General features: G+C 39.8%; 1 protein-coding gene across 1 annotated transcript in view; it reads left to right on the top strand.

Annotated features, from left to right (window-relative positions):
• The first annotated feature begins 575 nt into the window (after positions 1 to 575).
• The window catches only part of GAS2L3 (growth arrest specific 2 like 3), a 17,300-nt gene continuing 3,498 nt past the window's right edge, over positions 576 to 14,377 (top strand). The window contains 11 exon segments of the mRNA XM_008636537.2: positions 576 to 914; positions 2,587 to 2,748; positions 3,499 to 3,626; positions 4,980 to 5,026; positions 5,994 to 6,162; positions 6,556 to 6,674; positions 7,385 to 7,526; positions 10,072 to 10,135; positions 10,806 to 10,944; positions 11,783 to 11,890; positions 13,272 to 14,377. The exon segment at positions 13,272 to 14,377 is cut by the window's right edge and continues 19 nt beyond it. Coding sequence (XP_008634759.1) covers positions 5,009 to 5,026; positions 5,994 to 6,162; positions 6,556 to 6,674; positions 7,385 to 7,526; positions 10,072 to 10,135; positions 10,806 to 10,944; positions 11,783 to 11,890; positions 13,272 to 14,377 — 1,865 coding nt within the window. The 5' untranslated portion in view covers positions 576 to 914; positions 2,587 to 2,748; positions 3,499 to 3,626; positions 4,980 to 5,008.

Below are 14,377 nucleotides of genomic sequence, written 5' to 3'. Positions count from 1 at the left end.
GGCGGCGCTCGGGGAGTCCCGCCTGTCTGCAGGGTCAGCGTGCGAACGCGCTGAGCGTCCCGCCTGCCGGTGAGCCCCAGGCAGAGCCCGGTGTTGGGCTGAGCCGGTCACTGGGATCGGCCCGGTCACCCGTCCAGAGGCAGCAGTTCCCATCCGGCGTCTCTGTCCTGTCATGGATGTCGGAAGGGAAGTGCCTCAGAAACTTACCCTGGGGAAGGGAGAGGGAGGAGGCTTTGCGTAACAGCCTTCAAACCAGTCTCTCCTGTGCCCTACGCAGGCGTTTGGGGATGCAGTGCTGTTTCTGCAGGAAATTTGCCCCAGTGCTCTTGGCTAAAACACTCATTCATATTGCTTAATCAGCCGAAAAGTGTCTGGCTCCTTTCTTTGCTCAAAAGCTGGCCGTGTTCCAGGGATGCTGTGTGTCACCTTTGGCATAGTATCAGATCAAGACGTGGGAAAAACTACATGTATTCCTTTAGGAGCTATAAGGCCTAACTGGCCTATGCATTTGAAATTGTGGATCTTTCAGAATAAGACACGATTATATATTGAAGTCATAACAAACCGTGTTGCTTTGCTGGAAGAAGTGTGGGGAAGAAATACGAGGGAGAGAAGAGCTTGCCTGTGAACGTGAGGGAGAAGCTGGGGTAGTGTGTCTGGTGTTAACCAGCCTCTGCCCAAACTGGATGCTCCTGTGGGAAAGCAGCCGTCTGCATGTCTCCTGCGGAGATGCCAGCTGTTGAGATGAAGTGCTCCTCCCTGATTTCAAGTGGGTTTCTCTGCCCTGACAGGTGTATCCAGGGCCTTTGTTGCCATTTGGAAAGGGAGAGTGTGCTCACTTCCTCTGCTTGTGTGCACTTCATGGAGAGGTGTGGAAAGTCAGTCTCTGAGGAGAGCAGTCATCGTGCCTTAATGTAAGGATTTGGTTGCCACCTTAAAGCCCATGAGGTCGGACTGACTAGTCTGGTTCTTTCTCTTTTGTGCCTCTGAGGCCTCCCCAGGGAAGCAGAGCTCCTGCTGACTCAGTAATGAAACAAAAAGGCTCTGTAATTGCTGTAGTGATGGAGGGAGTAGCGCTCCGTTCAGTGGATGTCTCTAGTGCCTACCCCTTTTCTTCTGCATGTTAGCAGATGTGTCCATAAAAAAATCTTGACTATTCTGTAGTAGGTTTCAACAGATACTGACATGACAGCTTCTTTCATTTTGGTGTGTTTATAAACGTGGGTTTCAGTAGGTACTGTCAAGACTAATCCAGCTGCTCTGGGTTAGACTGTTGTGACTGCCTTTGGGTGATGATGGAATAGAAGATGATGCTATATATTTTAAATATAGGGTGAAGATGTAAAAGTGTTTCTATCCAAGTTTTTTTTAATGAGTCTATTAACCGGAGGCATTTTAATGAGCCTCCTGTGAATGCCTTTAAGTTCTACTTAAGCTAGGTTAATGGCTGCTTCATCAATGTTTCAGCTATCTGTAGGGTTGTGGATTTTGTTTGTTTGTTTATTTGTAAACTGTTCAGTCAAGTAAAATGGGATTTGGACTCGGTTCATCTTGTGCTGCGGAATGGGTTGTAATTAGTGTAGCATGTCTTGCTGGTTGGGCCCCAGTGAGTGATCTATAAATCCTGATACAACTGATTCTAAGCAGGCTATCTCATGTAGCATCTAAGAGCATGTGTTAGCACCCTTAAGTATTTGTGTAAAATGCTTTAGTATTTGCTGACTCTGCTGTTTCTCACATTGTCTGGGGGCAAAGTGCTGGGCATCTCTGTGGAGAGCAGAGGCAAACTGTGGTCTCACAAGACTGTGGGTCATGTCCAGGGTGTGTCTGCACCCCCTTTCCCAAAGAATGCCTGTCCCTATGCCATGTGTCAATAGATAGGGATGTTTTTCTCATGTCTCTTACCTAGTGTTGATCCATAGCATTAGTCCCTCCCTGGAGGTTTGGCACTCAGCCAGCCAAAGGCAGTTCCTGCCTCTCCTGATATATCATTTGGGGCTGACCACCTGTCTCCCAGTAAATCAGTGTCTCTGTATTGATCCAGCTGTAAGGTGTGGCTAGGTGACATCTCCTCTCCTTCCATCCCACAGAGCCATTGGCAGCAGAAGTACCAGCAGAAATGAGGTGTTTCCTGAGAGGGGGGTTGGTGGTGGGGGACCTCTACGCTTGCTGAGCTTGGAACTGGACTGGTTGCTCCCTGATTGGGAAATTCTTGCAAGTTTCTGGTGTTTTCCTTAAGGGATGAAGCAGGGATGGAAAAATGGGGAGGAAACACCAGAAAGAAGGGGAAAAATTATTAAAATAATTGTTTCTACTGTGATGGGCTTATTAAGTCTTTTGTCCCAAGGGACCTTGAGGGTATCAAGGTCTGCCTGGAAATGAGAATGGCGTGGCCTAAAGCTATGCGGGGGATGTGTTACAGTGTGCTTGTATTTTGAGGTCTTTTCTTCCACAAACCTCAGTGCCTGAACATCAAATGGCTGTTGAATGAGAGTTGGTAAAACTGGCATGTGTGGGAACTGATACAGTCCTATCTGGAGCTGCCAAAATTCAGTATCAAATACTTACTTCATTCATTATGTACAGCTTTTTGATGCAGGGAACCCAACTGGTTTTAGAAGAAGCCAGATTTGGTTATGACTCTGCCTGGTACTGCAGTATTCACCTCAACACAGCACCTTCTGCACATTTGCAGGCTGACTACTTGAAGGTGGCAGATCTGGGTCTTCTCATCCAGTGTCTCTCACAGTAAGTGATAATGCTACATTAATCTGTATTCCCTGCAATCTCTGAGCTGAGCTCTTTGGCATCTGAAAATGGGTAATTGTTACTATATTACTTTTTCAACTCAAAATTCATGCACTGTAGCCTGCATCATCAGAGGGGGTTTTTGTTAAGTGTTTTTCAGATGCCCTGATAATAAGTGAAGCCATTTGACTTTCTAGGGAACTCTGACATATGGGCTTACAAAATAACTTGTTTTAGAAGAGCAGGCCCTTGAAGTTCAAGTGCCACAATTTTTCTCAATCTCCTCTATTTTTTTTTTTGGCAAGACTGATTTTTGTTAGGCATGCCACTAAACTGCAGATGCTGAGCATTCCTGTGATAGCTGCAGTGTGAATATTTTGCTTTGTTCATGTTTTGAGTGCGCCCTGTGAATTAGGCTGCCTTTTGTTTTCCCTTGGCAGTTAATATGCTAGAGCTCTTGTTAGCCTATATGGAACTCCTTATTTTAATGAGACCAACTTCTCTACTGGCTGTTCTGCTGTTGTTTTATTTATTTTTTTTAATCAATGAAGCCTCTTACTGAGCTTCTCTTAGGACAATAGCTTTCTTATGCCAAAGGAAAATGTATTCCCCTGGACAAAGCTGTGGGAAGCATAACATGCTCATTAGTAATGCTTGGTATATACCCTTCCCTTCCCTTGTTCATTCATAGAAGGAAAAATGACATCAAGGAGAGGATGTCTCTCTTTTTCTTTTTTTTTCCTTCCCTAGAAATAAAAGGAAGGGGAAAGATATCACTTGGAGTGTCTCTGATAGGGTCTGAGAAGTGCTAGCAGTCCTGGTACAAGGAAGTGGCTTCACCTGAAACCAAACTGGTTGTTCTTTTGCCAGTCGTAGAGGTAAGTTGTTTGAAATGCTTGATACATGTGGTCCTACTTAGTGTGCGAGGTTTAAGGCAGGGGGAAGGAACAAGGGGGAGACAATGACACACACCATTGTGCTTTCTATGTAGGATGAAAGGGTGAGAATTTCTACAAGAGTTGTGTTTTCTGTGATGAGCTATTCAGCCTTTTTGTCATAGGAAGGTCAGGTTGTGCAGGAGAGAAGGATGCCGTCTACATACAAAGCTTAAATATCTGGGACAGGAGAGGAAAGTTACTTATTTTTAAATGAAAACAGATGAGTTAAAAATGTCTGATAATGTCTGCAATCTGGTTTTCAGTTTAATCAGGAAGATGAAATTTTATTGCAGCTATTAAGTAACAGAGCAAATAAGTTGTTTTTAACAGGCTTCAAGACACAGATAGAAACTTTTTGACATTGGAAAGTACCACTGTGGAAAATTATTGTGGAGAAATACCTTCTGTGTATGTGTATGCAGCCAACCTGGCAATGCTGCACATCTCTAGACCTGGAGCCTCCAGGGAAAGATTTACTAATCCTCAGCCCAGTGTAGAGCTTGTGCTGGATTTTCCCATGGTTGAAAGCATTGCTGGAAAATACAGTGTTGGCTTTGGGAGAGAAAGCATTGACCAGATTGTCTCTAAAACTTTCCTTAATGTTAATTTTGCCAGGGATTTATCCTGATAACTATATTGCTGCAAAAGTTTGCAGTATTCTGTTGAAAACTTAGTGTATGCATGCTGCCTGCAATGTCACAATCCCAACAGAGATTAATAAAAATATTGATTTCTTTCATGTATCTATGCAAGAACTCGATGATCTTTAAAGTCCCTTCCAACCCACAAGAGTCTTTAAGAATGTGTAAGAGAGAATCTTATTCTTCAAAATTATTTCTTTGCTTTAAGGTTTTCATGATCTTCCAAGTATTTAATGTAAACTCAGGGTGCATATATCTGTCTGCACACATGTACAGGATACAGCTGTGATAACTTAAAAAGAAAAATCAGTGCCAACAGTGTTAAATTCAATAATGGCTTGAAGTATGTGTATTGCTTTTTGGCAAAATAAATGCCATACAGCTCCTAAAAATCTGGCCAACTTTGGAGTATTGTTTATGCATACAGAGTTAGTTGCTACTTTGTGCTGTAATAACTGCACTTTTACCTAAGGGCAGAGAGCTGAAGTGTACTGAATACTGGATCAAAGCCTTAGCTACTAAGATATTTTCCTCTTTCCCCTTCCCTTCCTATAAGACTTGTTCTTATTTTTCCAAAACAGCACTGATGGGTTTCTCTCAGGATTTTCATGAAAGCAGGAGAGACTGTATTAAAAATCTTATTTTTCCCCAGGAGGAGAAACTAATGTAAAGCAGGTGACCATGCAGAATGCAGTTCAGGTAAATGCCTTTTGAAGTGTTTGAATCCTGTATACATGTATAATAATTTTTTTTTTTTAATGCAAAAGTCTACTCTGAAGCAGATGAAATACTAGATTCTCTAGTTACCTCTGATTAAAAAACAAAAGTAATACTTTTCCCTTTTACAAGGAGCAATGTGACAAGATGGATAACCCACTGTTATTATGAGATAGGTGACCCTTTCACTTCTTAGTGCTGTTAGGTAAGAAGGTTTTGAAGTCAAAGGCTGAGATTATTGAAAAATTTCCATGACGATTAAGAAGCTTTTTTTAAAAAACCTTATATTCTATTTAATCATTTAAGTATAAATAAAATAAATGTATTTTATATACACACTGAACTGAAGGAAAATAGGTAAGAATACCGGAAAGAATACTGTCTTTGGAAATTTTTCTTCATGAAATTTCAGTGTGGTCCTTTTCTTGGCATGTAAGTTACCTGTCATTTAGAAATTATGCAGTCCTGAAGAGAAACGCTAGATATTTGTGTTCAAGAAGTGTGTTTTGTCCTTGCATGGGAACATTTCCTCTTTTAATGTTACAATTTTTAATGATTTAAGCACAAAATGCCTCTGAAATGTTTGATCAAGAAATCGGTAGTCTGCAGTAAATGGTATGATAATTTGCAGATTTTGTAACTTAAAATGTGCTGAGTTAAAAAACCCCCAAGCATTTAATGCATGTTCTCGTTATTCTATATTCAGGAAAGTATGTAATTTTAAATCCAAAGAAGTCATGAGAACGAGTGCAATAGTACTTTGATGCAGGAGTTACTAACAAGAGCAGAACCATTTGATTGCTGTGTTGGTTTGCTGTATCTGCAGAAAGGGAAATGAACGCTTACTCTTTGAATAATAGTTCCTCGGTGTAATTCAGAACCACAAGTTTTTGTCATCTGACTGCAAATATTAGAGCTTCCTGTTTCAGCTTACTGAAATCTTGTGCAGGTGTGGTTTGGAGATGACCTTCCCCTGAGTCCCCGAAGTCCTCTGACTCCGAGACACGGGCCGGGTTTGGCAGATGTGTGCCTGTATGACCAATGGATCTCTGTGCGGCATGAAGCCACTTTAGTGCCTATGCAAGAAGATCTCTCAATTTGGCTGTCTGGCTTGCTGGGTGAGCATAAAAATAAATCACTGTTGAATGAATTTCAAAGCACTTCCAATATTCTAGTCAGCACTGACACTTAATATCTATAGTACTATTAAGATCTGGTGTATTTGAGTTTGAATGGCTGGGAGAATTGCATTAAAGTGCATGCTTTGATTTCAGTTTTATTAGCTGCCACCTCTTAAGGGTTGCACAATTAATAATTCTAATTTATATTTCTGAATCTTGTTATTCTAATTAAAATCTAATTAAATGAATATTTTATTTTATTTTACTTAGGTGTTTCTACTCATTTTCAGTTTTTAACACTGGAATGCTGTTTGAGTTGCCTGTAAGTTCACGTGAAACTTCTTTACCTTTTGTGCAGTAAGTCTAATATTGACCTTCTTTTTCTTAAAGGAATGGAAGTCAAAGCAGAACAACTGCTAGAAGAACTTGATAATGGGGTACTGCTTTGCCAATTGATTGGTGTTCTTCAAAACACAGTTAAGAAATGTTGTAGCACAAATAACTTAAGGGTGAGTCATATAATGATTTTTAAAATGGGTATATAAAGTCTTAAATTTTAATAGTAGTTATAGGGAAAGCAGGTGAATGAGGCTTCCCAAAGAAGTGTTTTGTATGCTCTCTATCCAGAGACTGATTAACAACAAAGTGGCTTTGTACATTGATAAACTCATGCAACAAATTACTTGCTTTGCTAATCACATCCTAAGGTCTTTACTAGGTTTTTAGTTTGATTTCAGTAGAAGTCTTGCCAGCAGAAGGTCTAGTCCAAGTCTGGAGTTTGTTCCCCTGACATCAGTGTGGGTTGTTAATAAGATATCCATTGGCACGTAGTAGTATGTTTTATGCCAGAAAGTGGTGGCTGAACTCAAGTGTACAGGTCAGCCATAAAAATATCCAAACCTGGAGATGGGCTTCAGTGTTTTTATTGACAACCAATGCTTAGTTGAAATGTGAATCTCAAGCAAGTCTCTGTTACTTTAGAGTACAAAGGCTGCAGAACTAAGGATTGTTCACTCAGTGAGTGTTCACAGTGATAAGGTAGAATGCCTTCTATATTAGTGTAGCTTTTTTGATGGAATACATAGTGAGGTGGACACAGAAGAGTTACAACTGTTTCTGTACTCTGAATTTAGGGTGTATTTTCCTTTGCAAATATGCTTTGAAATCTGTTGGCAATGTTGATGTGCACAATGTACTTTTTGTTTTCTTCCCTTGCCAGAATTTTCCTATGAGAAAAGTTCCATGTAAGAAGGATGCTCCATCGGGATCTTTTTTTGCCAGAGATAATACAGCCAACTTTCTTAACTGGTGCAGGGCCATTGGAGTTGATGAGACTTATCTCTTTGAATCTGAAGGTTTAGGTAACTCTCTCTTTTTGTAAGATTTGCTTTGATCCCTGTGTGGATAGCTCCCTGGTCGGGGAGATGCCTTATGTATACACTTTTGAACCTTTTCTCTTGACTCTGCATGTCTCATGCAAACTATTAATGCTTTTATTTATCTTAAGGAAGTGTCCAAGTTAAAAAAAAAATCAGTTCAGTGACTGCTATAACTTGCACGATGCTTTTCCAGACTTCTGAAAGTTGCTGTGTGGGATGAAGCAGGGACTGAGAACTGTGCAACAAGATACCATGTTTTTCTTCAGTAAAAAGAACCACTGAGAAACAGAGGAGGAAAGTGTGGTTTCTCTTTCTGTGTGTGGGAAGACCACAGGGCCATGGAGTCAACTCACAATGAGATCCTTTATTTGGTATTAGAGCTCGTTCTTGCAAAAATCCCTCAGAATAATACATTCATGATGGTTAAATTTGGTAATGATATTAGGGCATTGTGTCTGAAATGGCAACAGCCTGTTGGTAATTAACATTTACTTCAGGACCCACTTAACATGACTCTAAACCATTTGTATTTTCCCATTTAATAGGATAGTTATGAAAATAAATATTTCCAGCTCTGACTATGCCTGCCCCAGTGCACAATTGGTGCCTTATTAACAAACAGCTTCTAGACTGATACAGATGGAATAAATTTTTTTTGACTGCTAGTTAAGAGGATTGTACTTCCATCACATGATAAATAAGGAAGTGCTCTTCTACCAGTTATTATGTCAGTAAAAATTAATTAATACAAAACTTATTGTGTGTGGCAATATGTGGCAAGCCAAATACTGTTTTTTGTTGTTTGGCTTTTTTTTTTTTTTTAACAAGCAAAATATCTGCCTGTCAGCAGAATAGCAAAAAAATTGAGAATTACCTTTGTTTTCACTAATCAAATTCATTTGTCACAATATTTACTGGGTTTTGAAGTCTTTGTTCCACTTACATGCTTGTTGTACTGCCCATGCATCTCTGCTGGATAAGTCATCTTTTAAAATAGTCAAGAAAACACCATCATTTAGATCTGTCTCATTTTGATTAACTACTGAGTGTATCTTTTTTCAGTGCCAGGAAATACAGATAAGTAGAACTGAGCTACAAGAATATTTTAAATTTTTTTTTTAGTTCCTTGTATGAATTGTATTGCTTAAACATATTAGTTCCTGTAAGTGGATGGGTAACTAGAACCTGTTCAGCTTCCCTGAGATAAGCAGACAGGATTTCCTAGTGCTGTGGCTTTCACTCATAGCAAAGAAGTGTTTTGAAGTCTGTAACTCTTGACACAAGCTTGCTTTGTGGTGTAAGTATCTTCTGTGGGCCTTTTTGGCAGTTGAAATGAGCAGACTTGCAGCCTCCTAGATGAAACATTCTTTCCACTGATGGTTTCCATCAGACTTTGAAGCCATGCTTCATGAATGAAATAGGGGAAGGATAAGTTGACAATTGTCTTTTTCCCATCGGGTACATATAGCAACACCTCCTGAAAAGTGTAGATGACTGGGAAGGATAAATCAAGAGGCTCCAGAGACAGCAGAAAGGAAGAGTAGGAATCGTGGGGTGCCCTTTGACATCAAACCAAAACGAATGTCTTGATCTCTGCTAAGGGTATATTTGGATTTTTCCCTTTTGGATTCAGGCAAATTAAAACATTTCTGCTACATCTGGCAAATATGCACACACATTAAAAGATTAATTGACCTCTAGTAGCTTTTAGATTATGGCTGTGAAAACTTTCTATTCTGGATTTACCTTTCATAATCAGATCTTTTAAAAAGCAGACTTACAAACTGGAGTAGATGATATAAACAAGAAAATCTGACTTCATATCTGGCTTATACTTTAGGGAACACATTTAAAGCAAAGGCATTCTAAATATCAAATTGAACGTCAGAAAGATGTTGGATTTCATCTGTAAATATAGAGCTGGAACTTTTGAATTGGTGATAAGAAAAAAGATCTGTTGCTCACTGAACTGGTAACAGTCACCCAGATTGTTCTTTCCCAGCCAAGGTTTAAAACCACTCAGGCTGACTGGCTGTGTAGCCATCCAGTTGTCAGCTAGGGCCCTAGCAGTGTATCCTCCTGCAGATGGTAACCTCCAGAGTGCATGTACCTAGCTGTGTCTGTAGGCATGAGCATGAACAGATGGGTGTATTTTCCTATTTGTAGTTGTTAAATGCTTTTCATCTTTAAGACTGCGATATTGCATTGGGGGGTAGGGAAGGGAAAGCATTGACATCTCTTTATTTCCTGTTCTCATCAAGAAGGAAGATCATAAAACATATTTCTCTTAGGAGGAAGAGTGGTTTCAGGAGTGCCAGTATGGGTTTAAAGATTTTACAGAATAGAAAATTAGAGTTGTAAAGCATGTAGTGCTTTATCAGTGATAATGTACATTGCCTCTGAGTAGGGTAATGGGCAATTTATAGTCATGGATACCTTATTTTCCCTTCTCTTGGCTGTACCTAATTGCATAGACCTCCTGCAGTAAATATGAACTATAACTCCTCTTTATTCTCTTCCCTTTTAGTGTTGCACAAGGATCCAAGACAAGTATATCTTTGTCTGCTGGAAATTGGGCGCATTGTATCTGGGTACGTGATCCACATGTGCTCCTAATGAGAAATTGAGGATGCATCCTACTAAGTAAAAGCTAAGACAAAGTTCAGACATTATCTGCAGTTGTTAAGTGCAACACAGTGGATGTTAATTCTGTGCAGAAAGCAATGAGTATCTTTTCTAGGACCATCATACAATATGAATGGTTTTTCGAGTATTTGTCAGACTTCCCATGGAGAGGTGCTGTTCCATGCTGCATTCTATAGCTGTGTGTTTAAATGATACGTTCAGCTTATGTGTACCTCTTGGAAGAACTCACTGAGCATTAAATATGATTTTAAGGGTTTAAATTTTTCAGCTTTCTGGGAGGTATTTCTTTATTCTCTAAATTTAGGCTTTTAATTTATTTCAAGTGCAGAGCTGGAAGCTTTAAGATAGTCTGTCTATATTGGATGTGACCTCAATTGTGTAGTTTTGGCAGTATTTTTACTGCATCCTCTGGTAACACCAAGGCTACCTTAGGAAGGGCTTCTGCTTGAAACTCAGAGATGCTCCATCTCTTTGGATTATCAAGGCAATTATTCCTCTGACTGATTCAGATGTCCCTGTCTTTCAAGCCACTTATAATCTTGCAAGTTTGTTATCATCAGTTTCTTTTTGTTTTCTTTAGTAAATTAGTAATTAAACTTTGCTTTGGTATTTAAGGTATGGAGTTGAACCTCCTGTACTTGTAAAACTAGAGAAGGAAATTGAGCTAGAAGAAACCCTGCTGATGACCTCTGGGCCACCATCACCCATTAGCACACCAAAGTCATGTTGTAACCATGGGGAGCTACACGAGGCAGTAAGTGCTACTTGCCTAGTGTGATATGGGCTTTAAATTAAGCTCTTAAGTTTCGTGCTTGTATGATCTGACTCAGTAAGCACAGGCTGGTTTTCATCTAATATGTGGAAGCCTCCTCAAACAGAAAACAGAAGGGTATGCACCTCTTTTTAGCAATTTGTTTTGTTTTGAAAATGTAAATAAAATGCTGTTCTATATATTTTGGAGTGCATATCACCTACGTTGATTTCCTTTCCCCTCTTCCTTTTCATTGCTGCTTTGAGTATAAGAAATGCTCTCATTCAATTTTTCTGGTATGTCAATATTCTACAACTGCAATGTTTCTTTTCAATTTGATCTTTTCATAAATCTTCATCAAATGTTAAAGTAGGCTTTGATGAAAATCTTTTGAAAAAAGATTCTAAATCAAACCTCTGTAGCAGTACCAATTTGAAATTAATATGTATGCAGAAAAGGAAATTATTTGTACAGCTTGTGAACTGGTCCAAAGGAAATTATGAACTATTTTCCTATTCTGTTTAAAAATTTATTTGTTTTTAAAGGTCCTCTGTGTTTTCATGTAAAAATTCTGTTTCTTTGGGAATGTCAGCCACCAGATCCTTGCTCTCTCTGAAAACTCACTATTTGTCCTTTTTGGCAATAGTCTTGACCTTCCAATTTTTTACATTTCTAAGAGGCAGATCTTCTCTAACCCAGCACATATTTGGGGACTCCTTTTCTCCTTTTTTTCAGTGGTTTCCTTCTTGGGTCTTCCTTCTTAATAGAAACTTAACTGAAAGATGGTTAAATTCATGCTTCTGTCAAAATACTAACAAATGCTTTCAATTTTAATAACTAGGTAAAACATATAGCAGAAGATCCTCCCTGCAGTTGTTCCCATCGATTTTCAATTGAATACTTATCAGAGGGACGTTATAGGCTGGGAGATAAAATACTCTTCATACGAGTAAGTAGTTTTTTAGAACTCCAATTTATATTTATACTGGGGAGAGAAATGCTTTTAAGTGGAATACCTCATTTTTATGGAGTTGTTTTAGAATTACAGAATTATTTAGGTTGGGACAAGTTGTCATGCAACCCCTATTCTAAATAGCTGTAGTTACTCCATTCTTTACATCTTTGATCTACCAACATTGATTTTACAGCCACACTAAACTAAGTTAATGCTTATCTGTGGTGTCTCTAAAATTTCAGTGATGACTTGCAGCATAAATAAGGGTAATGCCACAGAATTTCCTGAGAACATTGCTTGTTCAAAACCTGGGCTCTTGGGGTTTATAATTTGCGGGGTAGTTGAGTGTAGGAACCCAGAGTGCCGAGAATATTTCTCTGCCTGTTTTTAAGGGTTCTTAGCCCCCTGAACAGCACTGTTTTAGCCTCTAACCTTGGAAAAAATTACCAACGATCAGACAAGAACTAGAAAATACAGTGGTGTGAATTAGGTTATAGACTACTATGTAAGATTGTCACAGGGTGAAAAATTTAGAGGTTTTGGGCTTCTCTTTGTACTAAATAGATAAGAGTAAAAAATATCAAAATGGAGGATTGTTGTTGTTCTCTAAACCATCTTCTCCTTCTTCTACTACTTCATGTTCTGCAGTAAAAGTAGTTTGGAATGATTGGATAGAGAATTCTGCAGTTCCTGCCCATGTTACTGAATAATTGGTAGGAAAGTGAAAATAATATACGTTTTTAGTAACTATTGGTTAAATTATCTTTAAAAGGCTGTGTAAATCTTGATAATTAGAGACTTCACTCCTGCTTTCTGTGCTCTTTGCTGTACCTGGGTCACGCTAGTGGCTCTGTTCCTCTGATAAGACTTAACAAACAACTATCCGGCAGCACTGAAACTCAAGGAAAAGTCTTGGTTTATCTTTGAAACTCCTTGCAAGGACTTTTAGAAAATTCTCTCCCATCAGGAGGGATTTGATTTATGGCATGGTTCAGTGTCAGTTGAGTACTCCCATCAGCAGTCATAAGAGGTTGTATTACGAGGACATCCATAATTTAAATTGAACCCATGTCCAGAACTCTGTATACTAAACAAAGATTCTTACAGAATGGTTAAAATGTCTTCTGTAAAGATGCTTCCATTATTTCCTGACACAGAATTACTGTCTCTGCAGGAGAAGCTATGTAATAAAATAATTGGGAAGCAGAAACCTTGTTTATCACATCATTTCTCTGTTTTAAAATGTTTCTCTGTAAGAAAGGAGGTGTTATTTTTAGTCTATTTCAATAGGTGGTAATGCAAGATGAAGAAAAATAAAACAAGATAAAGATGTCTCTTGTTCTTCTGCTCCCACCCCCTCTTCTCCCATTCTCAGATGCTACATGGCAAGCATGTGATGGTACGTGTTGGTGGAGGCTGGGACACTCTTCAAGGTTTTCTTCTCAAATATGATCCATGCCGAGTGCTTCAGTTTGCAACTCTGGAACAAAAAATCCTGGCATTTCAGAAAGGGGTCACCAGTGGCAGTGTCCCCAGCTCGTCAGCCAGAAATCAAGAGCCTCCTGTTATGAATCCAATGTCAGCTGTCAATATGTTTCAAAAGCAGCCATCAAAACCTCCTGCTCCTGTTTTAGGTCTTGGGGCCAGTGCCAAGAAGGCTTTATCTAAATGCCCTCAGTCCCCTGCGCTGGCATCACCAAGAGTGCCAGTGACCCCATCTTCCACTGCCAAGTCATCGACAGTCAGGTCCAAATTACAAGGGTCTTCAGCGACAGGTGTGCAGTCTCCTTTCAAACCATTAGCTGGCACCTCAAAGAAGCTGGAGTGTCCTGCATGCAACTCACCAGCTTCCACTCCTTCACAGGCTGGAAGCAAAAGTTCTTCATGTGCAGGAACAAGAACAGCTCTTGGTCCCTCTGAAATATTGCACAAACGTATTCAGTCCCCCAATGCTACCAAGGTGAAATTTGCCATGCCTCGGGGTTCCCCAGCGCCTGCACTCCACCCTGCCCTCTCACCCTCTAAAAAACAACCATCTCTCCTGTCTGGGACAGCTGGAACAACGACTTCAAAGCAGAAGTGTGTCCCTGCTAAATGCAAACCTGTATCTGCCACTAAAACCAAAGCAAATTCAGTCGCTCCCAGGGGTGCTCGGCTGCCAGTTACAAATCTGCGTGCTGTTGCCAAGTTTGCACATTCTCAGCAGCTCCTTGCAAAACCTCCTGAAAATGATATTCAGATTTCAGGTGCTAGGTCTCAGCATCCTCAAAAGGTCCCACAAACAACTTCTCACCTAGCAAGGAACTTGAAAACTGCTTCAGACCTAAAACTATCTGCTTCTGCACCTTCCCTCACAGTTAGCAAAGCATCAAAGTCACCACCTTCATTGTTACCTACAAGCAAAAATGTGTCATCAGCTGGCAGTAAGCAGCCAAATGCCAGTAATCCCCCTCAGGCTGCACCCTCTTTAGCCAAACCTGC

Source organism: Corvus brachyrhynchos, unplaced genomic scaffold (assembly GCF_000691975.1).
Source record: "Corvus brachyrhynchos isolate BGI_N302 unplaced genomic scaffold, ASM69197v1 scaffold56, whole genome shotgun sequence".
Classification (NCBI taxonomy): Eukaryota; Metazoa; Chordata; class Aves; order Passeriformes; family Corvidae; genus Corvus; species Corvus brachyrhynchos.
Note: the sequence above shows the minus strand (reverse complement) of the source record. Positions and strands in the feature narration are given on the sequence as shown.